We start from the raw sequence: 27,596 nt of genomic DNA, 5'->3' as shown, positions 1-27,596 counted from the left end.
CACAAGTCAGTAACCCAGAGCATCCCATCTAAATATGTTCCAATTAATATACATAAAAAAAGACACACAGTGAAGGTTTTACAACTAGGGTCCAGATCTGATTGTTAGAAGTTGTATTGGGTAAAAAAGCCACATTGCAGCCATTCAGCAGGCAGATTTGAGCTCACTTTAAAAGCCATCAATGACCTACAGATGCTCCCCCCTGCCCCACTCCCAAAGCATCACTTCCCAGTGAACCAGCCACAGGCTCTTATCCTTCAAATGCCTTATGCATGTGAGTAACTTTACACAGGTGAGCAATCCAACTGGAACAGGACTGTGCCCACTGACTTCAAATGGGACCCGCTCAGTGCTTGCAGGATCAGGGCCTGGGCATCCGGATCTGCTCCCACTGAAGTCAGTAGGGCCCAGATCCTCCTGCGAATTACACACTCCAATGCTTTTGAGGATCTGAGCCTGGGTGTTTTACCACTGGTTTCCACTGGAGCAGGACTGTACCCGACATGTAAATATACCATGTAACTGGCTGCAGTCTGGTTAAAGAAACAGAAATTTGAATCCTAATGAATAATGTTCTTGTCTATTCATAGATTCCAAGGCCAGAAGAGACCATTGTGATCAACTAGTCTGAGCTCCTGTGTAACAGTCTGTTGAAAACCCTCTTTCCTCCTGGCTAGCCCCGTATGGGCCATAGGGAAGCTCATGACCTGTAGATATCAAAGGGGGCTTTGTTTTTTCCTGAGTAGCCGGTGGGCATGACTGGCAGGTCATGTGGACATCTAACTGGGGAGATTGGACTGTGCATGCCCTGCCCAATTGAAAGCTTGTGATGGGAGATATTAGAACTGGCCTTGATTTTACAAATGGGTCAGTGGTGACCAATGGTGGGAGGGACGAATCATGTGGATCCTAATCTGGAAGGCAGCGTGTTTTCTTTGTGCAACTCACCCATCCCGGACAAGAGTTTCCTTTGCAATGGCAGAGATGATGGAGAAATCACCTTTACTGAGGATTCCTTCTTGCCATTCCTACTGTTCACAGCATTCGACCTTGTCACAAGCACCAGGAGCCAAGAATGACGACTCTTCCATGGCATGGAGGAGAAAATGGAGCTTTGGACAATCTACTCTGGCCCTTCAATTTTTAAGACGAGAGGAAGAGAAGGCCATCCAGCCACAAAATAGAAATTCTTAACAGCATGCTTTGCCTCAAATCACAGCAAAAGTGATTGGAAGGAACACGAGTTCCTAATCTAGAGGAATCCTAATCTCAGTTACACCCATGTACTGCTGGAGGGACACTGGTGACCTTAGTGGAGTGACTCCAGATTTACCCCAGCATCACTGAGGACAGAATCTGGCCCTGGTTGCCGACTGTCAGATGCTTGCCCCTCTCCTGAACGGTTTTCCAACTCACTTTGCAAGAACGGGCAAGTGATGGGTGTGCTGCACTTGAAAGGGGGAGGGGTTGGCTAGTGTGAAGCTACACACCCACCCCAATGAGCTTTGCATAAACCCAAATCCTACCAGCACCTGAATCCTGGCTGGCTTCCAGGGGCTGGTTTTCAGCCAGAGGAACCAAGTCCCAGAGGCCTTCAGTGAGACTGAGAATTAATTGGCAAACTGGATACAATTAACTTAGGCTTGAATAGAGACTGGGAGTGGATGGGTCATTACACAAAGTAAAACTATTTCCCCATGTTCCCCCCCCCCCGGTTTCTCAGGTGTTCTTGTCAACTGCTGGAAATGGCCCACCTTGATTATCACTACAAGAGGTTCCCCTGCTGGTAACAGCTCACCTTAAGTGATCACTCTGGTTACAGTGTGTATGATAACACCCATTATTTCATGTTCTCTGTGTATATAAATCTCCCCGCTGTATTTTCCACCGAATGCATCCGATGAAGTGAGCTGTAGCTCGCGAAAGCTTATGCTGAAATACTTTTGTTAGTCTCTAAGGTGCCACAAGTCCTCCTTTTCTTTCTCCAGACAGGGGATGTGTAGGCTGTTAACCCCTTATTAACCCCCCTTTGCAGACAGACCAACTGAAGCCTGGGGGAGCTGAGCAGCTGGCCCGGTCTCCCTTCCTCCTCAGGGCACAGCCCGTCCCCAGGGGAAGGGCCCCTCCTGCGCCCTGCCCCTGCCCATTGTGAGGAGGCCGAGTCTGGTCCTGCTGTGCAGGGCAGCCCCGGCCCAGGTGCGGGGCAGGCAGCGGGCTCCTGGGCGCTCTTCCAGGTCCCCTAGCGCCTGCTCCCGGGCCCGGGCCGGGCCGATGGGCGCGCTCCGGGGGCGCAGCCCCGCTTGCTGGGCTGGGGGAGGCAGGGGCGGGGGTGCTGCGGGGCCGGGGCGGAGCTAGCCGGGCTTCGGGAGAGCTCCGGAGCTGAAGGCGGCAGCTCTCGGATCGCCCGCCGTGCCGCCCGCCTGTCCCTGGCTGGCCGCCGCCGTTGCGCTCGCCATGGCCTTCGCCGCGCTGAGCAAGGTGCTGCTCAGCGACAGCCTGGACCCCTGCTGCAAGCAGCTGCTGCAGGCCGGCGGCATCCAGGCGCTGGACAAGCCCAACCTCAGCCGGGAGCAGCTGCTGGCGGAGATCCAGGTGCGGGGCGCTGCTTTGCTCGGTGGGGCGCAGGCTGGGCAGAGGGCGCGGGCTGCTCCCGGGCGCCAGCTGGCCCGTGCGCGGCGCAGGGGCCCCCGAGTGCTGGCTGGCTCGGGCTCCGTGCCGCGCTCCCCGCCCCGCGCCTGATGCAACAGCGGCGGGTGTTTGCGCGGCGCGGGGACTCGAGGCCTGGGCCGGGGGGTGCCGCGGGCAGGAGCTGAGGCGATCGCCCCAGCCAGATCCCCCCCCCTCCCCCCCAGAGCCAGTGGGCCCCCCAGCTCCCGTGCCCGGGGCGGGGGCTAGGCACGCTCAGCGGGCATGGGTGGGGAGCGGGGCTCCCGGAGAGAGGCAGAGCCCCAGCTGGGGGCAGAGCAGAGGCTTTGGTGTGACCCAGGAGCGGGAGGAGCCGGGGCTCCTACAGGCAGGACAGCCAAGGTTCCCCCCCCGTTGGGACCGGTGGGTCTCTGCCCCGGGGCAACAAACCCCTGGGGGAGGGGGTAGAGTCTCTGACACTTTGCACCCGGCTTGGGGCATCTCTGTCTAAACCCCTGGCTCTGGGCTGGAACCGCTGGGGGCAGCTCCTGGGAGCCTGCTATACTGGGGTCAGGCTGGCTAGGGGCCCTTCTGGCCTTAAGACCCACCCCGGGGAGGGGGGGGGAGCAGTGGGTTATGGAAGCAGGGGAGGGCTCTGGTCTCCTCATCCCATCCGCTCGGGCACTCACCCCTTCAGGACTGCGATGGGCTCATCGTCCGCTCAGCGACCAAAGTGACCGCAGACATCATCCAGGCCGCTGAGAAGCTGCGGGTGATCGGTCGGGCTGGCACCGGTGTCGACAACGTGGATGTGGAGGCAGCTACGAGGAAGGGCATCCTGGTGATGAAGTAAGAGCAGTCTGACTCCAGGACAGAGCTGCTTCTTCCCGCACAATGGCTGTGCTGGCCCTGGTAGTTTCTGGACACGTGTGTCCGAGGTCAGCGCTTGTGTGCATGGGAGGAGGGCAGCATCTGAGCAGATCCAGGGTGCATAAGTGCAGATGTGTGGGCATGTGGTACCCCTCCTGCCACGCCATTACTTAGAAAAGGCTCCAGGGACTTGACAGGAGTTGAAAGGGGCACGATTCCACTCCCATTCTCTCTGAGCTGATCTCGTGGGGGGCACAGGGCTCTGGGTCAGGTCCCAGAGGTTTAGCAGCAGAGCTGGCGCTGATGGTGCTCCTGGGTAGTCCGTCTAGGGCCACATAACGTTTTTTTTGTACTTAGTTTTCTGCTGAACATGCAGTTTGGGGCCAAATTCAGCAAATCAATTCAGCCAAAAATGGAGTGAAACTTTGAAAACGTTTCGCTTTGACTTTTGCAATGGAGCCTTTTGACTTTCTGTTTTGAAACAACTTTTGAAATCCAGCTGAACTTGGTTAAAAAGCAAAAGTTAAAAAAACCCCTTGAATATTAAATGATGAATTCATTTTTGAGTCAAACAAAATGTTTTGTTGTTCTGGGGTTTTCATGTTGGCCACCAGACTGACAGATTGGTTATTCACTCAGCTCATGCTCCAGTCCCCCCTTGTTCTGATGGGTCACTTGGGGGAGGGGGCAGTGTCCCCCAGGGCAGATCCCCTGATGTGAGCAGGTTGTGGCAGGCCCCCAAGAACTGATCCCAGCTGCAGAGCCTATGCAATGGGTCATGGGAACAGAATGAGATGCAGTTGGGGAAACACAGCTACCATGGGGTTGGCAGGGGTTAGAATTGACCCAACCCAGCTGTTCTGCAGGAGGGAGAAAGTGGGGGGTAGCATGGCTGGAAGAGACTAGATGTTGCAGGCTGACGTGACAGCGGCAGACAGAGCCAGCAAAGCGTTGAGTTCTGTGCCCAGAGGCCCCTGCCTTGGAGTGACAGTATAGTCAGTGCTGCCAGTTCAGAACCACCATGGCTAGGAATGTTGGCAAGTCTTATTCAGGCTGAGTGTCTGCAAGCCCTGGGAAAGTGACTGCAAGGAGCACTCCCAGGCCTGTCCCATGGGGCCCACCAGGGCTCCCCTGTCCCCGATGTCTGTGCTAACCCCAGTGTGCTCTGCTCTGCCCTCAGCACGCCCACCGGGAACAGCCTGAGCGCAGCGGAGCTTACCTGCGGGATGATCCTGAGCCTGGCTAGGTGAGCACGTCTGCCCCCCTCCCCGGGGCAACTGTCAGCCGTCACCCCCCGTCACTGCTTGGGGATCTCAGGAATAGCCCACAGCCCAAGTCCCCCACATGGTGCACTGTGCTCTGCCACATGCTGCACTGGCTCATCTGTGCTCTGCCCCAGCACGTTCCTCCTCTGCATGGCCCCTGGCCTCAGCATCCAGCTCCCACCCCACCCCTGCCTCGGAGCCCTAGGATGTCCCCTCTGACCTGCCCCAGGCACAAAGCCAGGGCACCGACTCCCCATCTCCTCCACTGATCCATAAGCCCTATCTCCCCATCACCCCTGCCAACACGGAGCCTCCAAACCCACTGCCCCCAGCACAGGGCCTCGGGTACCTGGCTCCCACCCGTTCCCTGACACCAACAGCCACCCTGCAGAGAGCACCAGACATCCAGAAGCCACTGGCTCCCCATCCCCAGCCATGTGGCTCTGAGCTCCGCACCCAGCAGGGAGCCACGGGACCCTGCCCATGTCCCACTAGCATGGTCCTCCCCACCACTGAAAGGTAGCTTCGAGTCCCTCTGCACTGCCCACTTCGGTCACGCTGGCACGCAGCCACCATTACCTGCTCCTCATCATTGCACCCACCCACCCCATTGCTGCACCTGTCCTCCCCCCCAAGAGCGCCCAGGGCACCCATCCCCCATCACTGCTCTTACCCCTCCCACACAGAGCCCCCAGGCACCCCCTAGTCCCTACCATTGATTCAGCCCCTACCTAGAACCCTGGCACCTGGCTGTCCCTTGCTCACAATCACTGCCACTGGCCCCCAACTCCAAGCTACCCACCCATGTGCCCAGGTCCTTCCACAGCCCGTGACCCCCACACGCCAGCTGGGGATGGGTGGAAAGAAACAAAGCCACTGCCCTGTAGCCCTGCAGAGCATGGACACTGGGGTATGTTGACACCCACAAAGCACCTCTCTTCCCCCCCACCTCCTCACGGGGCTCATATGCTCTGCAGGGCACTGACCCCACAGTGGGCATGCCCCATGCTGGGGGCACAGACACAAGTAGCGCCCCCTACCAGGCCCCACAGCCCCCTGGGGTGCTGGAAGCCCACATGGAGTGGGGATGACCCCGGGTGGCTCAGCCAGGGGATGCAGGCTCTGCTGACCACAAGGCTGTTGGTGTTTCAGGCAAATCCCCCAAGCGGCCGCCTCGATGAAGGAGGGGAAGTGGGACCGTAAGAAGGTAAGAGTCCGGTGCCATCTCTGTCGCAGTGCTGGGGGGGGTTTGCCCTGGAGCCACATGTCACAGCCCTGTCTGCGTTCTTTGCTCTAGTTCATGGGAATGGAGCTTTATGGGAAAACCCTGGGCATCCTGGGCTTAGGCCGCATCGGGAGAGAAGTGGCCACCAGGATGCAGGCCTTCGGGATGAAGGTAAGGTAGGGAGCAGGGACGGGAAAGGGTTAACCTGCCCAGGGGCTCTGTTGGGTTGGTGAGGCGCAGGGCAGGTCGTGCCCAGGGAGGGGGAGAGCGAGGGTTAACGTGCCCCATGCTCCTCCCCGAGTACACACAGGGAGTGGGGAGGGGGGGATTAATTCTCCCTCCAGCCAGGGGAATGGAGGAGAAAGGGTTAATCTGCTTCTCCGTGCAGCTGCAGCCCCTGGGGGTGCTAAGGAGGGGGCTGCTCTGTCTGTATCTGCCCGGAGCTTCTCTGGGGACATGGGCATCTCTTATGCCTCAGACTGATGTGACAATGGAGCAGTGCCCAGCCAGGAAAGGCAATGGGGGAAGCTCCCCTTAACTCTGCCCCTTGCACTCCTATGCCACAGCGCATCCGTGGGGGCGTGGGCGGCCGGGAAGGCAGAGACTTACTCTGTTAGCCAGCAATGTACGATGGGAAGGCCTGGAGCACGGTGCTGACACTGTGGGGGAAGCTCCCTGTGCCTGGGTGCTGTGCAGATTCTCTGGCGAGAGCAAAGGGGCATTAGTTACTGCGCGGAGCGGGTGCCAGCAAGGATGCAGCCATGGCCCAAGTTGGACTAGAACCCAGCCAGCCGGGACAGGGCTCTGGGTCTGCTCAGTAAGGAGCGCCGAGTCAGGGCTGCCCCTTACCCCATGTGCATTGGTAGCTCTTCCCCCTTCCGCCCCCAGGGGGGCCCTACCGTACCCCCTCAACCCGGCCTGTTGCCCACTGGACTTTTGCCCTGCTGCATCTTGGAAAAGACGGGGCAGCCCTCAGGACAGGCCCCCTACTGCCCAAGATCCCCTCCCTCAGGGCTTGGGGGTCCTGTCACCCAAAGCTGAGGAGGTTAGCTTGGGCTGTGCGAGTGGCTGGGGCTGTGCGAGTGGCTGTGGCTGTGCTTAGACCATAGGGTACGATCCCATCATCACACCCGAGGACTCAGCTGCCTTCGGTGTGCAGCAGCTACCTTTGGAGCAGATCTGGCCCCTGTGCGACTTCATCACGGTACACACGCCGCTCCTGCCCTCCACCACAGGTAGGGGAGCAGGGCCCAGAGCAGCCACACCAGCCTCTGCCTATCCCCTCTGAAGGCCTTGGGATTAACAGGGCTTGGGGGCTGGAGGGGAAAACAGGCCTAGGGGGAGAGTCAGATACAACCCCATGCAGGAGAAGATGAGGGCCCCATAGCAGGAGATCTGGATAACAGTGTTCGTGGGAGCGGTGTGCTGGCAGAGCTGTGCCAGAGGGGTGGGGGGCAGCAGTCGGGGCTGGCGCATTGGCAGAGCCATGCCGAGGGGCAGGGCTGGAATGGCAGGGGCAGCAGTCAGGAGGGTGGCAGGTTGGCAGAGCCATGCTAGCCCAGTGCACAAGCTCCCATCCTCCTTCTGCCACTAGCGGAGCCCAGCCAGGGTGAAGGGGGGGTCCTGTCACGCTGATTGCGGGCTCACAGCTAGGCCCTCCAAGGAGAACGCCCCAGCAGCGAAGGGAGATGGAGGTGGGGGATGGGATCGCAGAAGAGAGGACTCTAAGGGACACTCCCCTAGAGCACTCCCTCTGGCCTGGACTGGGGTGTGTCCCTCCCAGGGCTCAGGCCAGTAGGTGTGTGCCCTGCTGCCAACCGGGACCAGCTGCACACAGTTAACTGGGATTCCCTGGGGGGTGGGGAAGGGTCCAGGGCAGCCCACGCTGGGAGGAGAGCCAAGTTGGCTAGCTTGTTGTCAGACTCTACCCCCCTGCCCCCTGCTATCTCTCCCCAGGGTTACTGAACGACAGCACCTTTGCCAAGTGCCGGCGGGGGGTGCAGGTGGTGAACTGTGCTCGAGGGGGCATTGTGGATGAGGGGGCGCTGCTCCGGGCGCTGCAGTCTGGCCAGTGTGGGGGAGCCGGCCTCGATGTCTTCACCGAGGTAGGTAAATGGGGCCTCGGGCAGAGGCGGGACCCGGAGCACATTCCCCCATGGAACTGCCACAGCAGATGGGGGCCCTGGCCCCAAGCCAAGGCCTGCTGCCCTAGGAGGGGGGTGGGCACAGAAACAGAGGGCCCATCCCAGCTGCAGGACCTTGGGCTTGGCCTGGGAGGTGCAGAGGAGCCTGACCCTTGTTCATCCCCACTCTGCTGCCCAGGGTGGGTCACTCCTGGTCCATGTAATGCTCTCGTAGCTGCTTGGGGGTAGAGGGTGCAGGGCCCTGGCCCCATGCCCTGGCTCGTTCACAGGGCCCCATGCCAGGGCTCGGGGCCCTGTGCCTGCTGTTGGGTTTGACACCAGGGTTTAGCTGCTTGGGGAGCATTACGTTCCAGCCCTCGCAGCCACCCTTGCCGTTGTAGCCCTGAGCCCAAGGCCTGTAGGCTTCCCCCTACCCAGCTGTGACACTCACTTCCCTGCCCCCTGGCAGTCAGCTCCCACCATGCAGAGGCAGCCCGCCAGCTCATCTGCACCCGGCTCTGGGGAGGAGCTGGGGCCCAGCCTTGCCAGGCCCTCAGAAATGGCCCATCAGAAACTCCGTAACATTCCCAAACCAGCCTTAATTGTGTTCTCTGCGTGGGAGCGAAGACTCCCCCACCCTGTGCAGGCCATAGGGACAGGACAACCCCCTCGTACTGGGAGCTACACCCCTGATGTGCGCCAGCTGTACCCTCCCCACCTGTATCAGCCGTTGGGACTGAAATGCCGCCCAGGCTACTCAACCAGCCTGCAGCCCAGGAGCTGTGCCCACATCTCCACCATGCTTAGCTGCAATGCCCCTTCAGGCAGGGCCACTCACCTGGAGGACAGCTCGGGCTAATGGGATAGGCTGTGTCTGCAGGAACCGCCTCAGGACCGCACCCTGGTGAACCATCCCAACGTAATCAGCTGCCCCCACCTGGGCGCCAGCACCCGGGAAGCACAGAGCCGCTGTGGCAAAGAAATCGCCCTTCAGTTTGTGGACCTGGCCCAGGGGAAGGTGCTGGCTGGCGTGGTGAGTGAGGGGGCACGGGGAGGGACGCAGGCTGCGGGCGAGGATGGGCGCTGCCCCAGCAGAGCTCTGAGCAAGCAGGCAGCCCAGCCAGCAGTTAACTGAGCATCTCATGCTGCCTCAGGTCCTGCCTCTGCTCCAAGACTCAGATTCTGTGTGGCCTAGTTGCTAGAGCACTGGACTGGGACTCAGGAGACCTGGGTTCAATTACTGGCTCTGCCAGCTGGCTGACCTTGGGCACGTCACAGCCCTGCTGTGTGCTTCAATTTCCCTATCTGTACAGTGGGGGTAATGCTATTGCCCTCCTCTGTAAAGTGCTGGCAGATCACTGGGTAAAAAGCACTTTACAGGAGCTAGTGAGTGGTGTTCTCCCTTCCCATCAGCCCACTATGTATTCAGCCCCCTTTCCTCTTCTTCCCTCTGCCCACAGGTAAATGGCCAGGCTCTCAGCAGCGCCTTGGAACCTCAGACCAAGCCCTGGATCGCCCTGGCTAAAGCCCTGGGTGTGCTGCTGCAGACATTGGCCAGCCCGGTGAAGGGAAGCGTGCAGGTCTCCACACTGGGTGAGCTCGCAGAGCTGGGTTGCTCCTCTCAAGCGGTGGTGCTCTCCAAGAGCTGGGCGGGCAGCATGCTGGCCCTGTGTCTCTGGCCTTGTGCTGACACAGCAGTGCTGCAGAGAGGGGGTGCTGTGCAGTGCTAGGGCTGTCCTGGGTGGGGCAGGACAAGGCATGTGGAAGCTGAAGGTTGTCTACACTGCATTGTGGTCCCGGGCTTAACGTTTCCAAGTCCATGCTTGAGCGTCCACCCTGCACTGTAAACCTGCATTTACAGTTGCTGGAGCCAGGTCTCACCTGGCCATACTGCACTACACAAACCTTCTGGCTTGACCTGTGTCCTCACTGCAAAATGTCAGTTTTATAATGCAGTGTAGACATCCCCTAAGGGCCCAGGCCAGGGACAAACCAGCAATATCCTGGCTGCTCACCCCCTGTCTCCCCTTTGAGGGAGAAGAGGAGAGCTGGCTGGAAACTTTTCATCAACTCGTTTTGATGGGGAAAATTCCACTTTTGTCTAAATTAAACATTTTTTTTTAAAATATCACTTTCAACAAGTTCTCACACGGGGAAAAATTTTCATTTTGTAACATTTCTAAATTTTGTTTTCTAACTTCAAAACCTCTTTGAATGTTATTGGATGGGGTTTTTGATTGTTATATTTGTACATCATGCACTACTGCTCCAGCCCCGTCGTGAAATGATGTACAAACGTAACAATCAAAAACCCCATCCAATAAAACTGGAAGAGGTTTGGAAGTCATGTCGTGAAATAATGCACAAACAAAACACTTCAAATTCCCCAGACACTCTTCCCAAACCTGTTTGAAATTCATATTTTGTGGGAAGTGTTGAAAACATTTGTTTTCTGTCAGATTTGGAACACAAATAAATTTAGAAATGTCAAAACTTCCTGCAAAATGGAAATTCCGAGTGTCCACCAGCTCTAGGGAGGAGCAGAGTGGGGTTTGTTGGGGGGGGAGGGGGCTGGGCCTGCCCTGGCTTCACCCAGTGCAGTGGAGGAACAGCAGCAGGAAAGGGGAAGCCAAGCTGGGGAAGTCTCCAGGGGAAACGGCAGACACCCACTTGCTCTGGAGTTATAAAACCAGGTTGGCCAAAACTCTGAAGCAGAGGCTCCCAAGCTGGGAGGCAGTGGGCGCGGGTGGACCTATGGTGCTGGCTGCTCATTTACATTTGTTACTCTGCTCCTGTCACTTCTCCAGGAGAGCAGCTGCTGGAGCTGATGGGATGGGAGGGGATGGCGATGGGCAGGGCTGGGGCACGCGAGTGGGAGGGGGACAGCAGAGTCCTTGTATTAAAACGTGGCCTCTGGCAGGAAACGATGGGAGGAGCCTGGCATGGGGTGGGGATCTACTGCGGCTGGGGCTCTGCTAGTGTGTCTGTATAACCCTCATGGCTCCCTGCACCCACAGGAGTGCCCTTGCAGAAGGCTGGGAGTTACCTGAGCCCTGCTGTGGCTACCGGCCTGCTAGAAGGAGCAGCACAGAAGAATGTGAACCTGGTGAATGGGCTGCTGCTGGTCCAGGAGGCTGGACTGAAGGTACACGGCTTGCCTGGGACCCCAGTCACACAGCCAGGAGTCAGTGCACGTGGAGTCTCCTCCCTGGGTCTCTTCACTGGGCCTGCCTGGTATGGGGCAAACTCTCCACTGGCCCATCTGCCAACACCAGAGCCCACCTCTGTTTCATCATATCCCCCAGCAGGCACTCCCTGCCCCTGCACTAGCAGGGCACCCTCCCACCTCACCCCTTACACGTAGGCAGGGACACCTGGCATCTGCTGGATGGTCTCCCCCTGTAGGACCCCTAGGGGGGCCCTGACAAGCCCCAGCCCATGGTTAGCACCAGCTGGGTGTTCTCTGGCCCGCAGCCCCTTCAGAGGGTGAGAGGGGAAGGATGGCCCAGGGTTAGGGCTTCAGAGACCCGGGTTCAATTCCCTGCATTGCCACAGACTCCCAGGGAGACCATGGGCAAGTCACTTTGCTGTACCCTGGGGATAGCTATACCTCCTGTGGGGGGCGTGGAAGTACCACTGCGATGACATGGGGCTGCTGAGCGGTCATCTCCCCTCTCCCCTTCAGGTCACAACCACTCACAGCAACGCAGTGCCGGAACTGTACAGCGGTGACAGCCTCCTGCAGGTCACCTTACAGGGGACCCCTTCCAGTCTAGTGGGCTCAGTCCAAGGCAGCACCCCCGTCCTGCAGGAGCTCAATGGAGCCAACTTCAAGCAGCCGGTTCCTCTCACTGGCCACCTGCTGCTCTACAGAGCCAAAGCTGCCAACGCCAGCACGCTGCCCGCAGTGATCGGTGAGGAAGGAGCCTGCCCGTGCCACCCCCAGTCCATGAGTTATAGTTAGGCCCTGAATGTCCCACCTCACCAAGGGGAGGGGTGAGATCCCACCCTGACTGCTGCTGCTTCTCTGGGGCCAGCATTGTGCCGGGCTGAGTTAAGAGGCTGCAGGGCTTTAGGCAGCCGTCGGAGTTACCGGGGGGAGCGGTGTGCCCCGGCGGGGAGTCCTGGCTCAGACAAAGCCTCAGTCCTGAGAAGCAGGAATGTAGGGGGCTACAGGTCCATGATCCACCTACACCAGTGATGGGCTCCTGGTCTCTTGGACCCCCCACCCTGTGCTCCTCATCCAGGGCACTTGGTTGGGAAGATACAGGGGAAAGGGTGCAGTGGGGGGATTACAGGGGAGTTCCCGGCAGTTGTTTGGGAATGGGGGCGGGAGGGGAGCATGGTGGGAACTGAGGGCCAGGGGTTGTGAGAAGACATCCTACGGATGTAATGAGGCCACCTGCCTCTGGCAGGCAACAGCTGCAGCAGGGGGTGGGGGAGTGATGGGGAAGGCAGGAGCCGGGTGTTGCTTTGCCATTAAACATCCCCCACTCCTGAAACGGGTTTGACAGACAATGGGCCTGGTGTCCCAGAGGACCTGTCTGCACCAGCCTGGGCTGCTTGGCCATGCTGGCCAGAGGGCGGGCTGAGTTTTCCATTGATTGTGAGGGAAGGCTCAGGGGCTGCCAGCCCCATAGCCACAAGGGACTGCTGCTCTCAGCCTTGTCCTGCCCCCGCAGGAATGTTCAGTGGGGTGTTAAGTTGCAGCAGGGCAGAGCCAAGGGCTGTGTTGCAGCTGGGTGCCCTTGCCCCAGTAGGCACACAGCGTGAGCTCTCTGTGCTGTTCCCATCTGCAGGGCTGCTGGGGAAGGCTCGGGTTCAGCTCCAGTCCTACCACAGCTCCTGTGCTGTGGCGGGAGAAGAGTGGAGCATCTTGGGAATCTCTTCAGCAGTCAGGGCCCTCGGTGATGTGAAGCAGCATGTGACAGAGGCCTTCCAGCTGACGCTCTAGCCCTTTACAGTGAGCTTGCGGCCGCTTCCCAGGCGAGCTGTTCTCCCACCAAAGCCAGCCAGGTTCAAGACCAGCATACAACCCCTCCCCTGGCAGCACCGTTCCAGCCAGCAAGCTCAGCTGGGGCCAGGCACAGCATTGGTTGCAGTTAGGAAATCCCAGCATAGTCAATACAGCATTTGGGAGGAGAGTGTGTGCATGTGTCTTGTGTTCAGTGTCCCACAGCGGCCCAGGGCGGGAGGGGAAGAGGGCACAGGATATGCTGGGGATGAAGCCAGAGTTTGCCCACAGCAGGGAGAATGTCTTTGCTCGTTCCTGTTCCCCTGGCAGGGTCACTGTTGCACTGGCACCACAGCATGCCCATGGTGCAGGCCGGCACTTTACAGCCCTGCCAGCACAGACTCCAACCCCTCTCCAGCTGCTTAGATGCACCCAAAGGAGAGGGGCTAGGAACACCTCCAGCCTTGGCCCCAGCCCCTGCATTTAGGACTGTAAAAGGGGCAGCTACCTCCCAAGTGACCCTTCCTGGTCTGGGCTCGCTATAGAGCAGCCCTGCAACAGTTTACCCGCTGCAGGACTCATTAAATAAACTCCAGACCTCAGCCCTTAATACATTCCCCTTCTGGGTCTCATTGGTTTATGTAGAATTCATACTATCACTTAGTGCCGGGGCTTCCCAACCTTCTAGCTGCACCCTAGTTCTTCCCGGCATTTGTTAGGTCCCTACTTGGCTGGAGTCTGACATCACACATGTTCCTGGAGCCTTCTGCTCTCTGCAGCTTCCTCTTCTACTGCTGTAGACCCCAGGTGCCTTGTCTTAAGACCGACTGGACAGCAGGTAATCAGCCACAGGTGCACTGGACACCACCCCCACCCACTCTTAAAGGGACCAGTCAGCCTGTGACAAGGATTCAGCCACCAGTCCCAAACTGGAACAGATGCTTTGCTGGACTGACGTGCCATTGTTCGCAACACCCCTGCCTGTGCCATTGCTGAGTTTGGTTCAGGCACCCTGTAAGTCAGACTCCTGTGCCAGTTTTCTTCAAAAGTGGTTGGGTTAGAGATGTGGTTGAGATCTAAAAACCAAGCCCTGCTTGAAGTCTAGGTGAGGCTGGCTAGAAGTGCTTGTTTATATTACAGGCTGAGCTGGCGCAAGTGCCAGAGTTAAGGTTACAGAAACTGTTTCTATTAGAATCCTATTTGCATGTCCTTGTGCTTTTTGCAATGCTCATGTTTTGGGGCTGAAATATTCTAGGCTTGATCTCATGGCCACGCTTGATTGTAGGAGACTAACCTACATCTCTCCAGCCATATTCAAGTTAAGAAGGGGGGAGTTGAAAAAAAGTTTTGCCCATTTTTAACATGCTGAGAGGGCCTTGGCACCTCCTCTCTCTCCCCAAAAGAGAGATGGTGCAAAAACAACTGGTCCTTTCCATAGCAAATTTGTCACACAGCTCTTCCCTGTCAAGTCCATGCTTTGCTGGACTTTAGCATATTCTACTGTAAAATGAGAGTTCGGACCATTAGTAAACCTAGCGAGTGCATATACTGCAGAACACATGCATAAGGTGACCTGCAAGAGGGGCTGAGCCCTCGTTTTCTCGCTCCATAGAGAAGGCCTGACAGTATTTCTGCCTCTCCCATCCCTAAAAAGGGGAAGCGTTCTGCAGAGGTATACCTTTTTGTGTGTTAGACTGCATGGAGGAGCAAGCCTGCACAAATCCTAGAACAAGGGTGGGCAAACTACGGCCTGAGGGCCAGATATAGCCTGCGAGCCACACCATGCAGCTCAGCTCCGCTCTGGCTGGGGTGCTGGGTCGGGGGGCCGGGTCAGGGGGCCGCACCACATGGCTCAGCCCCACTGTGTCTGGGGGCTGGACCACTCGGCTCGGCCCTGCTCCGGCCAAGACGCTGGGTCAGGGGCCACAAGATGCTGCTCTCGGAAGCCACGGCCCCACTCCAGCTCCTACATGCTCCAATGGGAGCTGCAGCGGCAGTGTGCAGAACCACCTGGCGCGCCTCTGTGTAGGAGCCAGAGAAGGGACTGCTCCAGGAGCCACTTGACGTAAGCACTGCTTAGAGCCTGCACCCCTCAGCCTCTCCCCACGCCCCGACCCCCTGCCCCAGTCCTGATCCTCTTCCCACTCTCCAATATCCTCAATCCCAGCCCAAATCACCCTCCTGCACCACAAACCCACCCCAGAGCCTGCATCCCCTCCTGCACCCCAACCCCAATTTTGTGAGTATTCATGGCCCACCATACAATTTGTATTGCCCGATCTGGCCCTTGGGCCAAAAAGAATGCCCACCCTTGCCCTAGAGATTAAGCTGTGTAACACTTTCCATTATACCTCTTGTTTTCATTTGTTTATAATGTCATCAAATTAACCCCTCAGGCTGAAGTTTGGAGGTCACTGGTCACTGCCACTGGTTACTTTTTGAGAAAAAATTAGATCATCCTTTCATAATTAGGTTTAAAAATCTTCTCATTTCCTCTTAATATATGTATAAGTTTTAAACCCATTTGAGCATCACCATCCTTGGCGCAGGAGCGTGACAATTTGGCCAGGGGCTAGTCATGCACTCAGAGGTGCTGCTTTGTATCCTCATGAACAGCTGTGATCAAGTTAGAGGCTGCAGAAATTTACCATTTGCACATGCTCAGTAGAACTTGCTCGACACTTGCTCTTAGTCTCCTGGGCATTCTAAGTGTACCGAGCTGGCTCCCAAGCCCCACGAAGCATCTTGCATCATTACCAAGCCGTTGCACAGACAAGTGCAGAATTATTTTTCCACATCAAAGTATTCTTTGGCTAAGGGAAAGGGGGCAAGGTTGCAAGCCTGGAGAAGACTGAGTGCTAATCACAGCTCTTCCAGTGACTGGAATTAGTTGTCTGCACTGCACAGCCTAGCCCTTATTACAGAGCAAGATCTCCTAGTGCTTGCTGAAGTGGCAGGGCAGGAACATTCTTCTCCATACCCATTTTGCAAGCCTGGGAAATCCAGATCTCAAATATGGCAGATCCCAGAATCCTTCACTTAGCCATACTGCCTCTCAGAATGAATGTGCCAAATCTATGTGCTGGACTATGAGCTCTACAATAAGACTGACTCCTGCATAGCCAGCATCACAAAATGCTGGAGGATGCAGTAATGAATGGACACCATATGTATGCAAAGAATAGTTAAACACAGCACTTAGGCGCCCCCATCTCTAACCACTAGGCCCCCCTCCCCTTCCAGAGCCAGGAATAGAAGTCAGGAGTTCTGATTTCCAGTATCCTACTGTCTAGCAAAGAGCTGTGCAGCCCACTGGTCCAGCATGTTGCCTCCCCTTTAGAGGCTCACTCACACAACCTGAGACTCCACAGCACTGTCTGAAGAACAGCCTTATCAGCATGACCAGATCATTGCACCACCTGGTGGCAGTAACGCTGTCACACCCTCCACACAGATGAGGGCCTCTCATTTAACTGTGGCCTATAGGTTTCCCTTCAGTGTGATGTCGCTGTGTTTGCCTCCGCTATTCATAATGGCTTTATTTCTGTATACAATATAAAAGCATATGGAATACAAAGTAGTACAGCACTATGCAAAGTGACATCGTCTGAGCCATTCTTCATAGGCCAAAGGACAGCTAGCACCACCTCTGGATGGAGGAGTTAAGGGCCACTACGGGAAAGCTCTGAAGAAAGGAAGAGGACAAAAAATCTATTGAATTTTAAACCATCCTAGAGGAGAATTTCAAACAAAACCTGTGGACAGGCTCTGGCTCTGTTCAACCTAGACCAGCATTGCTCTGAAGGCTTATGGAATTTCTTTCTTTTCAATAGCACCCTGTGGTTTGCTCCCATTGAGTCTATTGGAGCTGGCCAAAGGACGGGGGGAGGGGGGGGCGAGCCGCACATACCCAGGTTATCACCCTGCCACTGCAGAAATGTACTCCTCCAGCAAAGGGGTGCCAAACGGGAGGGACAGAATGAGCGCCTGGCATCAGAGAACATCCTAAACCAGACACTGACATGGCCGAATGGTGTGAAGCTTTCAGCCAGGCACGCAGGGCTGCATTCAGCTGGGTATGCAGTCCCTGGGAAAAGCAACCAGTCTTTCCGTTTGCGATAATGGAGCCAGGGTATTTGCAGTTGGTGCGGTGGGAGCCTGTGGGCTCTGTATTGGTGATTTGGCCATTGCCTTGGGATCTGCTCTGACAAGGCTGGGCAGGTCTACAGGGACAGAGCAATAAGAGTGGATTAATTTGCTCTCTCTCTCACACCCCTGATGGTAGCTCACAGCCTTGGTACAGACCCCAGCTCCCCACCTGGGTCACCAGCCCAATAACTGCAGCCTGGGAGGGATGCTTTTTCCTCCTTCAGAACCCGCCCCACCACAGCCACTTCAACAGACAGGAGCTGGCCCCCGTTCTGGACACTTGACAGTTTGCTCCCCCCTCTGGGGAAGGCGTTAGCCCCTCCCTCAGCTCACAGTGCACAGCTACAGTCTGTTTGTAGCACACTTGCTCCAGGAGAGCTAGCGCAGGTATGTCTCTTCCAGCTGGGAATCGCCCCCCAGCTGCAAGTGCAAACAGGCATGCAGCATGTGCGAGTAGAGGGACCAGAGTGCCAGCTAAGCCCCACCCCCAGGATCCGTCAGCCCCACCCAACTGCTAAGCCCCTCCCGCAGGGTCTGTCAGCCCCACCTAGCTGCTAAGCCTCTCCCTCTGAGCAGTTCTGTTAAGTCCTGGCACTGAGTCCTACTATCCTCCTAGAGCTGGTTGGAAATTTGGCTGCATGATTTTCCAATGGAAAATACAGTTCTGGAAACTTTTCAGTTTTCCCTTGTGATAATCTAAGCAAAATATTTCATTTCAGGTTGCTTCGAACCAAATCAGAATATTTCAGTTTTGAACTGACCCAAAATGTTTAATTCTGCAGCAGTTCAATAAAACATAAAGCTGTATTTACATGTCGTGGCACATTGCCTTATGGGAGTGGTAGTTCTGGCCCCTTTCTCTAAAGGACTAGACCTTTATCTGGCTATCAGGGGTATCCAGACATATCATCAGCAATGACAAACATTTGGGATGGGACACCAAACCTCCTGCCTCAGAGCATAAGCCAATCTCCAAATGCTGGAGACCAGGATAAGACCCAGTATGGTGGGGAGATTACATTACCTCTGCCTGTTGTGAGGTTCTTACACCTTCCTCTGAAGCAACTGGCTCTGGCCACTGTCCAAGACAGGAGATTGAGCTAGCTGGTCCAGGGGTCTGGCCATTCCTAATGTTCTGATGAGCACCCAGCTGCTGGATAGTCCCAGACCTTCCCTGTTTCCGCTGGAACCATCCTTGCTTTGTGGAAATCGCTAGAGTCCCTGTTCTTCCCATGCCCCAGGAGAAATGGACTCGGAAAGGAAGTTCCTCCAAGTACTGCCTTGATCCCTTGTTCCTCCACCCCACTCACCCATCTCCCCATCTGCCTTTGCTTGTCTTGCAATCACCAAGCCCCCAAGGAGAATTCAGACCCACCTGGCAGCCTGTCCCCCCTAGAGTGGCCTCCTGGCATACTGCCGGCGGTGTTTGTCATCAACTCGCTCCAGGTACCAGGTGCCAGGGAACAGGTAGTCCTTAGAGCCCTGGGGAGTGTGGCTCACTGCGGAGAGAGGAACGAGATTGAAGCGTGGCTGCTCCAGGGTGCTGCAGCTGTGGGGCAGGATCCCCTGGTGCTGGGGCTGTAAGCAACCTGGCAGCATTGCCATGGGGACAGGGGCAACTGCTGGAGGTATGACCCTGAGGTCTGGATCTCCCTGCAGGCTCCCAGCGCAATCCTGGCTGGGCAGCCCTGGCAGGGATGAGATGATATGAAAGCTACAACTGGGAACAGCTGCCAGGTCTCCTGACTTCCAGGCCTGGGCTCCAGCTACTGGCCCCCACTGCCTGCAAATACACTACTGGGGAGCTGGAAGGCTCTCTGGCCAGACTGGCTCCAGCCAGCCAGCTCTCCAGCACAGACACTAGATGATGGACGCACCACATCTGAGTGCAGTGAGGCTCCTGGCAGGTGAGGGCCTCAAATGATCCTCCAGAGCCTTGGCCTGCACCTCCACTCAGAGGCTGCAGGAGAGAGGGGGGTCCCATGCTTCCCCAGCAGGGAAGAAGGGTACCTAGGGCAGAAGAGACCTTGTTTCTCTGGACTTAGTTTGTACAGAATCAAAAGAAGAAGGAAGGCCAGTGGTAAGGGAGCATTGCCAGGTAATTAACGAAGGGATGTGTGTGTCTAGCTGTTCACGGTGGTTTAGCAAGGGGCCCAGTGTCTATTGCAGGATTAGGATGTCAGTAGGAATTTCTCCAGCATGCCTGGGACACTGAATCTGAGGCCAGGATGGGTGAAGAGACACCTGCCCTTTTTCTGTTACCCCAAGGGTTTTCAGGCATGTCCCTAGAGCGGACCATGTGCGGTTCCATGTGTATTGTCTGCCAGTGACTTGCAGCTGCCCCAGCTCACTGATATGCAGTGATGTTTCCTGGATGGCCATCACACAGACTCCACTCGGATTCACCCCCCAAGCAGCAGCAAGGGCTTCCCAGTAATAGTCGTCATGGGCAGGGGTTGAAGGCCCGAACCTGCACCCTCCTCCACTTCCACCCACACTTTGAGAGGAGCTGGAGGTGCTCAGCTTGACTGAAAATCAGGCCCCTTCCTGAGGATTTAAAGGCCCAACATTAGGAAGTCCAGCCCCACTGAGGTGTCAGCTCCAGAGTGCTGGCTGCAGCTGGGCCCTCTGACTGTGCTTCCTCACCCAGGTGATGGCTTTCCTCTCTCTGCTTCATGATCTCTGCAAACTCCTCTGGGGGGACCTGCTTCCGGGCATCCAGGCGAGTCTGCAGGTCAGAGAGGCTGGAGACCAGCTTATCCAGGGGGGAACCTGGCAAAGAGAGAGTCTCCTGGTGAGAGAGCGAGCAAGTCAGGGCTAGGGAAGCTGAGAGTACCCAAGGGATCCATAACCAATGAACACTGCCCCGAAGGTCGCAGATCCCCTGCAGGGGATCGGTGTCCAGGTAATTCCCCCTGCAGACCAAGGCTGTCCCCACAGGCCCTGTACACATTCTGTCTCCTTCAGGTGGGCAAAACCATTCAGAAGCCGACAAAGAATCCCTAATGAATCTCACCTCACCACACTGTGTGGTGGCCAGAGCTCCAATCCCAGCATCCAGCTCGGGATGAGGGTGGGAGCCCAGCTGGGACAGTGTCCCTCCCAAGGGCTTTCTGAAGTCACGCTGTGAGTCAGGTCACATTCCAGTCTTAGCCAGCTGCTGAGAGGCCTGCCCACACCATGGACAAGCAACCCCTTAACTGCCCCCCGGGTTTGTGCACCTGCCTCTGCAGCAGTGGGTGCTGGCCGCTATCACAGTCAAGACTGGCTGGATTCTGGATCAGGTTTGCTGTGGCAGTTCCAGGGTCCCCCTTTACTGCCGCCAACTGGAAGGTGACCCCCCCCAAACCCGTTCAACACGGGGGTCGTCCAGGCCCACTCTCCGCCCCCCACCCTGCACTATCTGCTCCTGCACTCAGGATATTTACAACCATGCCTGAGCTGGGGACTCAGGAGCTCCCCAGGATTAGGGCTGGGCTGGGCTGGGCTGGGCTGGGCACCGAAGCCTCATCCCCAGGCCAGAGCAGGCAGGATGACCCTCCACAGCCATCACTGCCACCTAAGGCGTCCGATGACAAGTGAGGGGAGCAAATAGGAAGGGACTCACCCGGGGCAGCATCCTGCGAGACGCACATGGAAAACAAGCTTGCAGCCAATCCTGAGCCATAGGAGAAGGCCCCGATCCTGGAGCCAGCCAGCTGCTGAGCAGAGTATCTGTGGCAATTCAAACCAAGCTGTCAGTGGGAAACATCCGTGCTAAAGGGCAGACGCCTCAAATCCTGGGAGCTATCCACACGGCCTGGCAAGCTGACGTCCCAGGGGGCAGTGTGCGGGCTGTAGGTGAGCTACTCTGACCTGGGACACGCTGGAAATCAGAGATTTGATTTTAAATCAGTGGGGGGCAACCAGAAATGGCCCCCAGGCTGAACCTAGGCTGTACCTCCATAAAATAGAAAAGATCACCCTGCAAGTAACCCCAGGAAGTGGGCAGAGAAGGGCAGGGGAGTTTTGCCTCCTGCTCCTGTCACTGGCGTTAAGGACTGTGAGATCCAGGTGAGGAGCAGAAGCAGGTTTTGAGTTGCAAGTGGGCACCGCTGTGGGCTGATTTGCTGATGACTAGTGAGGTAAAGGAGCATCACCTGCATCTGAGCCACCAGGAAACCAGATCTGCAGTTACTGCGAAAGCTTATGCTCTAATAAATTTGTTAGTCTCTAAGGTGCCACAAGTACTCCTTTTCTTTTTGCGAATACAGACTAACACGGCTGCTACTCTGAAACCTGCGGGGAGAAACTGTCTCCAGGCTTTCCATACCAGCAGGCTCCCTGAAGTGGGGCCTAGAAGGATCAACTTCAGACATGCCGCAAGACAGCAGCTGGAAGAGCACACATGAGGAGCCAAGATACCCTGGTGATGGGCGTGATATAAAAACCAGAGGCTAGATGAGCAGCATTTCGGGGAGCATTAGTGTGCATTGCAGTCACTACTGAGAGCAAGGAGACCAGGGGACACTGCTGTGTCTCGGGCAGAACTAGGAGCTGTGGGGGAGAGTGTGTGCTAAGGGCCAGGTGCAGGCAGGCTCTGCAAAGCACAGTTAGCACCATCATCTTTGGAGTGCATGACTGCCCACCTGCAGGAGCAGGGTCTACCCCACCCTCAGAGAGGCTGAGTCTTTTCTTCCACCTCTGCCTCCAACACACACTGGGTCTGGTTAAACGGCACCGATAACTTGGATTTAATTGAAACTCGTGTGGCTGCCCTCGCTGCTGGGAGAGAAAGTCTCTGCTCTCTGAGGGGGCAGGGAGCAAGCAGATGGAGCCACCCATCTAGCTCCATGAAGCCCACCCAAGGAGGGGGTCTTTGGGGGGTGGTCTCCCTCCCCTGACAGGTGCACAGAGCTGGGCATGCAGTTCCAGGCAACTGTATGCAAGGAATGAAATAAAAAGACTTTTAAAGTTGCAAAGTGAAGCACTGAAAGGGAAAAACCCACAGATAGGTTATGGCAGAGAAAAGGTCACTGTGCAACCCTGCAGTGTGCCCCCTTCTTGGGCCGAGCCCTCCTGCTGGGGAGTAACTGCAAGTCAGGAGAAGGTTTCAAGAACAAATATTTTATAATGGCAACCCCCCCACACACACACCTGCTTATGTGTACACACATACCCACTCACGCACACATGCATGCACACAAGCATCTGCCCACTCACATGCACACACATGAACGATTGAGCACACACACCCCACTGCTCTCAAACACGCACATGCTCGCACGCCTGCCGGCTTGCATACATGTATGCACATACACACGCCCACACACACATGCACGCATGCACACACACCACATATTGCCCACGCACACACACACACACACATCCACATGTGCACACATACTCTTGCTTGTGTGCACACCTATGCCCAACCACTCCAACATACATACACACACACACACACACACACACACACACACATACACACACACACACAGAGCTTTGGTACTCAAGTGGCTGAGTCATTTTTGCTCGTTTTTAAAAAAATGTAACCTCAGGCAGAGACCTGGAAAAATCACAGTTCTTCTTTCAGACTTCCCCGCATTGTGGCTCAGTAGCTGAGAAAGGCCCTTTAGACGAGGAGTAACTGCTGCTCAGCACAAAGGCTGCAGGCTCAGACCCCAACTGAAAGTCGGCTTTGTGCCCAAGCCCCTGATTTGTTCTCTGCCGGGCTGTGGGAGTCCCAAGGCCTGGGGACGCCGGGGTGGGGCAGGGCTCGGCGGAAAGGGATGCTTGGAGCTGGCACTCACTGTGCGAGGAGGGAGGCAAGGCAGCCATACATGGACGGGGTGTACATGTTGCCGTTGCGAGAAGAGAGGAGCAGTGAGGGCTTGGTTTTCTGGCTGAACATTTCCAAGCTAGCTTTCTGAAAGGCCTTCTCCACATCCTTGTCGGAGTAGGTGTCTTCCAGCTTCACGCCCCTGGGAAGAGGGAGGAGGAGGTTCACTCGTGGGTTCACCAGCCAAGGGGACCAACTGCACTGGGAAAACGCACCAGCTGCCCAGCAAGAATCCCCTCTGGCTATCCGTCTCCCCACAGCGGACTGTATGGATAACAGCAAGGGTCGATGGCTGGCAGCTCTGCAAATATCGGCTAGGGAAGTGCTGCCAGCCTGAAGTCCTGCAGCCCTGTCTACTCACATTGCACCCTGCTTGAATTTGCATAGTCCCTACTGGGGAATCGCTCCCCTTCCTGGACAGTCACTGCCCCCAGAAGAGAATCTAACCTGCCTGATGGGCCATGGCTCCAGCTAGGGAAATCTCACACTCCCCGGAGCCTGGCTAGAAAGTCTTGAGCCCCTCGAACAGCTGCTGCTCCCACACCTGCTTTGTGTTTCCATTTTTAACAATCGAGCTGGGTGACATGACACTCATCATGCCTTTGCTGCCAGTGCAGACATGGACCTGCTGTGTTCAGCCTCATGATAGTCACTCAGTAGGGATGCAGAGCAGCAAGGAGCGCTCTGCGTTATCTGAGGAGACGCCTGCAGCTGGCATTAGGGAAACCTCAATACCCCAGACACAGAACTGTCATTCACCAAACAGCTACCATCCCCCCATGGAAATCTGATCTGGTGCAAAAGCCCCCGGACCCTTTAGGGACACCTTTGTGCCCCAGATGGTCATGGCCTCCGTGGGAAATCTCACCTGCTGAAGCAGTAATACAGCTCCCAGACAGCAAACAATTCCATCAAGGTTGGGAGTGCAGACCTGTTACTTGGGGTGAAATGCAATTGGGATGGTGGCGTTCTCCCAAACCCAGGAAATTCAGAAGGTAGGGTAAAGTCAAACAAATCCAAACACGTTACCGTCTGGAAATGCAGCTAGGCACCCAAACAGCCTGAACTTTGCCCCGTCTTGGCCTCTCCCCAGACAGTGAACTCTTGGACACAGGCTGTACTTGAATGTGTTTGGTTTTTTTTTTTTTTTTTTAAACAGCGGAACTAAATCTCTCTGCATCAGCAAAAACCTTAACTCTGCCCCATGTTGACAACACAAGAACCATAGGTGACAGATGTGGCAATTACCTACATATCCTCACCAAGCTTGACTGAATCAGGGTGAAGCATTTTAGGAGTTCACTGTATTAAAAATGAAAATGTTCATGTATTCCTGGGGGATTGTCTGGAATGTCTCTAGTAGGGAACCAGGACTTATGCAAACCCTGACAGTGTTCTGATCTTCAAGGGACTCTTTGAAACAATGGGTCTGTCATAAATATAAATGGAAGGATAACCACCTTTCTGTATATAGTGCTATAAAATCCCTCCTGGCCAGAGGCAAAACCCTTTCACCTGTAAAGGGTTAAGAAGATAAGGTAACCTCACTGGCACCTGACCCAAAATGACCAATGAGGGGACAAGATACTTTCAAGTCTGGAGGGGGTGGGGGAACAAAGGATCTGTCTGTGTGATGCTTTTGCCAGGAACAGATCAGGAATGCAGCCTTACAACTCCTGTTAAGTTAGTAAGTAATCTAGCTAGAAATGTTTGCGAATACAGACTAACACGGCTGCTACTCTGAAACCTAGCTAGAAATGTGTTAATTTCCTTTTGTTTAATGGCTGGTAAAATAAGCTGTGCTGGATGGAATGTATATTCCTGTTTTTGTGTCTTTTTGTAACTTAAGGTTTTGCCTAGAGGGATTCTCTATGTTTTGAATCTGATTACCCTATAAGGTATTTACCATCCTGATTTTACAGAGGTGATTCTTTTACCTTTTCTTTAATTAAAATTCTTCTTTTAAGAACCTGGTTAATTTTTCATTGTTCTTAAGATCCAAGGGTTTGGGTCTGTGTTCTCCTGTACAAACTGGTGAGGATTCTTATCAAGCCTTCCCCAGGAAAGGGGGTGTAGGGCTTGTGGGGATATTTTGGGGGAAGACGTCTCCAAGTGGGCTCTTTCACTGTTCTTTGTTTAAAACACTTGGTGGTTGTAGCATAGGGTTCAAGGACAAGGCAAAATTTTTACCTTGGGGAAGTTTTTAACCTAAGCTGGTAAGAATAAGCTTAGGGGGTCTTTCATGCAGGTCCCCACATCTGTACCCTAGAGTTCAGAGTGGGGAAGGAAACTTGACAGGACCAGACAAGGCTGAACTTTTAGTTGAGTAGGTTTCCCTGGAAATACTTGTGGGGGGAGACAACTTCTCATCTCTGTCCCGTCTCTTAACTGTGCCTTCAGGAGTAACCTATTGTCTGCAGCTCACTTGTTATAGGAGGACAAGATGAGAGGTCCCAACTGGATAAAAGAGGGACTCACAGATTCACTGGTGGGCTTGCTCTCAGCCAAGGTGGTTATGGACTTATAACCTTAGAAAAGCCACTTGGAGGGGCTTGAATGACTGTTTGCCTGCTAGAGCCCTTGCTAGAGACAGGGGGTGATCTCTGGTCAGCTTATTAGCTTGAGCTCCTTTATTGTTTGCAATGTTTTCTCTGTAACACTTTTATCTTAAGAATAAATGTGCTTGCTTAGAAAGAGCTAGGTGGTAACTCAGCTGTGAACAATAACACTGTTCAGAGCCTCTGAGGAGAAAAACAAAGCAGGTGTGTTTAGGCCGCCTGGCTTGCTGCGGGATTCATAGTGTAGGCAGGGAATGGTGCAGCCAGAAAAGACAGGAGGAAGAGAAACACGTGTCTCTGCCCCAGAGAGGTGATGGCTGGGGAGCAAGAAGCCTGAGAGTGAGTGCCCTGGCTGGACCATGGAAGGGGAATACAGGTGCAATTGCCCTTAACTGTGAGATCACACAAATATGACTGAAGCTTTTTCATGTTTATTGACTCAGATAAGATCAAACTGATTTTAAAAGGCATATAGTGTCCTTGTAGCTGTGTCAGTCCCGGGATATCAGAGAGACAAGGTGATTGAAGTCGTATCTTTTATTGGACCAGCTTCCAAAAGATATTACCTCCCCCACCTTGTCTCTTTAAAAGCCTTGTTGTTGTTTTCCCTCCGCATTTTTGGCATCCCTTATGTGGGATTGGGATGATCTCAGCTGCACAAACACACAAACGCCCTAGTTCCCGCCCCCAAAATCTGACCTTTCTATTGAGTAGAGCTGATGCAATGGGCAGTTTTTGAAAAGCTATTTAGACTGATGGCCATGTTTTGCCCCTATTTTTCATAACTGAAAGATTGTCACAAAGAATTTGCCCCGTTTCAAAATGGCTCCCATCTCCCATTGTTCTCAATAGGACTGAAACTACAGCAGCACTCAGGGAAGAGGGCACTCCCCCAAGATGTGCAGAGGTGGAGGCACTTCAATCCTACTGAGGACAATAGGAGATAGCAGCCATTTTGAAAAATGGTAGTTCATGGACTTCTCTAGTAGACCTCTAACCTTCAGCTAGGGTGGCCAGATATCCCAATTTTATAGGGACAGTTCCGATATTTGGGGCTTTGTCTTATATACTTTCCTATTTCCCGCCCCTGGTCCTGATTTTTCACATGTGCTATCTGGTCACCCTACCTTCAGCCTCTGCGGAAGGAGAAACCTTCAGTTATGAAGAATGATGGGGGGAAAATTATCATGAATCTAATTATTTACCTTCCTCTGCAGCATGGGGCATGGGTTTCTTGCAGGTTTAAACTAGTGTAAATGGTGGATTCCCTGTAACCTGAAGTTTTTAAACCATGATTTGAGGACTTCAGTAACTCAGCCAGAGGTTAGGGATCTGTTACAAGAGTGGGTAGGTGAGGTTCTGTGGCCTGCCACGTGCAGGAGGTCAGACTAAATGATCACCATGGTCCCTCCTGGCCTTAAAGTCTATAAGCTGGAGCCTGTGCACAAGATTCCAGGGCGTTTTAACTCCACAGGAAGTTTGAAGAGTCAGTGTTATTCTGTTACTGAGATTATTGGAGCAAAAAAAAGGCTGGTGTAAAATTAAAAATACTTCCTTTAAAAAATGCGATTCCTAAGCTAATAGATTGCCTTGTAAATTCTCTGAAAGTTCATTCTGCTCTCAGAGAGCAGCTGCTCCAGGGATGGGAGGAGCTGCTGTATTTTCATACATAACAAAGAGGTTAAATCCCTGCTTTCAGTGCACAGCTCCGCTCGGGCTTCATTTCTGAGTTGCTACCAATGCCTCCTCAGCAAACAACAATCTGTAGCTCTTCGATAACAATCCTCATCTCTCAAGAGAAAAGCACCTCCCAAAGAATCATTGGCCCCGATCCCGATCCAGCCAGGATAGCCAATTTGCCACGATGCCTGCAAAACACCTGACGTAGCTAGACAGTCGGTGTGTTGAGACCCCGGCCCGCCACACTGACCAGCACTGTCTCACTGTTTCCTTCTGCTCCCCTGACTGTATCCACCTCGTCCTTTGTCTCATACTTAGACGGGAAA

At 54.9% G+C, this 27,596-nt stretch overlaps 2 protein-coding genes across 2 annotated transcripts in view; one reads left to right on the top strand and one right to left on the bottom strand.

The window, feature by feature from the left end:
* The first annotated feature begins 1,977 nt into the window (after positions 1-1,977).
* PHGDH (phosphoglycerate dehydrogenase) lies at positions 1,978-13,250 on the top strand. The gene is made up of 12 exons (XM_038414663.2): positions 1,978-2,592; positions 3,323-3,474; positions 4,676-4,741; positions 5,913-5,967; positions 6,058-6,156; positions 7,088-7,220; positions 7,942-8,090; positions 8,989-9,141; positions 9,569-9,701; positions 11,126-11,253; positions 11,794-12,022; positions 12,908-13,250. The coding sequence occupies exons 1-12, from the start codon at positions 2,455-2,457 to the stop codon at positions 13,060-13,062; spliced, it is 1,590 nt and encodes a 529-aa protein (XP_038270591.1). The 5' UTR covers positions 1,978-2,454; the 3' UTR covers positions 13,063-13,250.
* A 3,333-nt stretch (positions 13,251-16,583) lies between these two features.
* HMGCS2 (3-hydroxy-3-methylglutaryl-CoA synthase 2) overlaps positions 16,584-27,596 on the bottom strand; it is a 30,956-nt gene continuing 19,943 nt past the window's right edge. The window contains exons 6-10 of the mRNA XM_043490688.1: positions 23,004-23,174; positions 20,819-20,925; positions 19,858-19,983; positions 18,587-18,710; positions 16,584-17,285 (exon numbers count right to left, since the gene is read on the bottom strand). Of these exons, the coding sequence (XP_043346623.1) occupies positions 18,604-18,710; positions 19,858-19,983; positions 20,819-20,925; positions 23,004-23,174 (511 nt within the window). The 3' untranslated portion in view covers positions 16,584-17,285; positions 18,587-18,603. The remainder of the gene's footprint in view (positions 17,286-18,586; positions 18,711-19,857; positions 19,984-20,818; positions 20,926-23,003; positions 23,175-27,596) is intronic.

Source organism: Dermochelys coriacea, chromosome 8 (assembly GCF_009764565.3).
Source record: "Dermochelys coriacea isolate rDerCor1 chromosome 8, rDerCor1.pri.v4, whole genome shotgun sequence".
In the NCBI taxonomy this organism is placed as follows: Eukaryota; Metazoa; Chordata; order Testudines; family Dermochelyidae; genus Dermochelys; species Dermochelys coriacea.
This window is presented reverse-complemented; position numbering and strand designations above follow the sequence as displayed.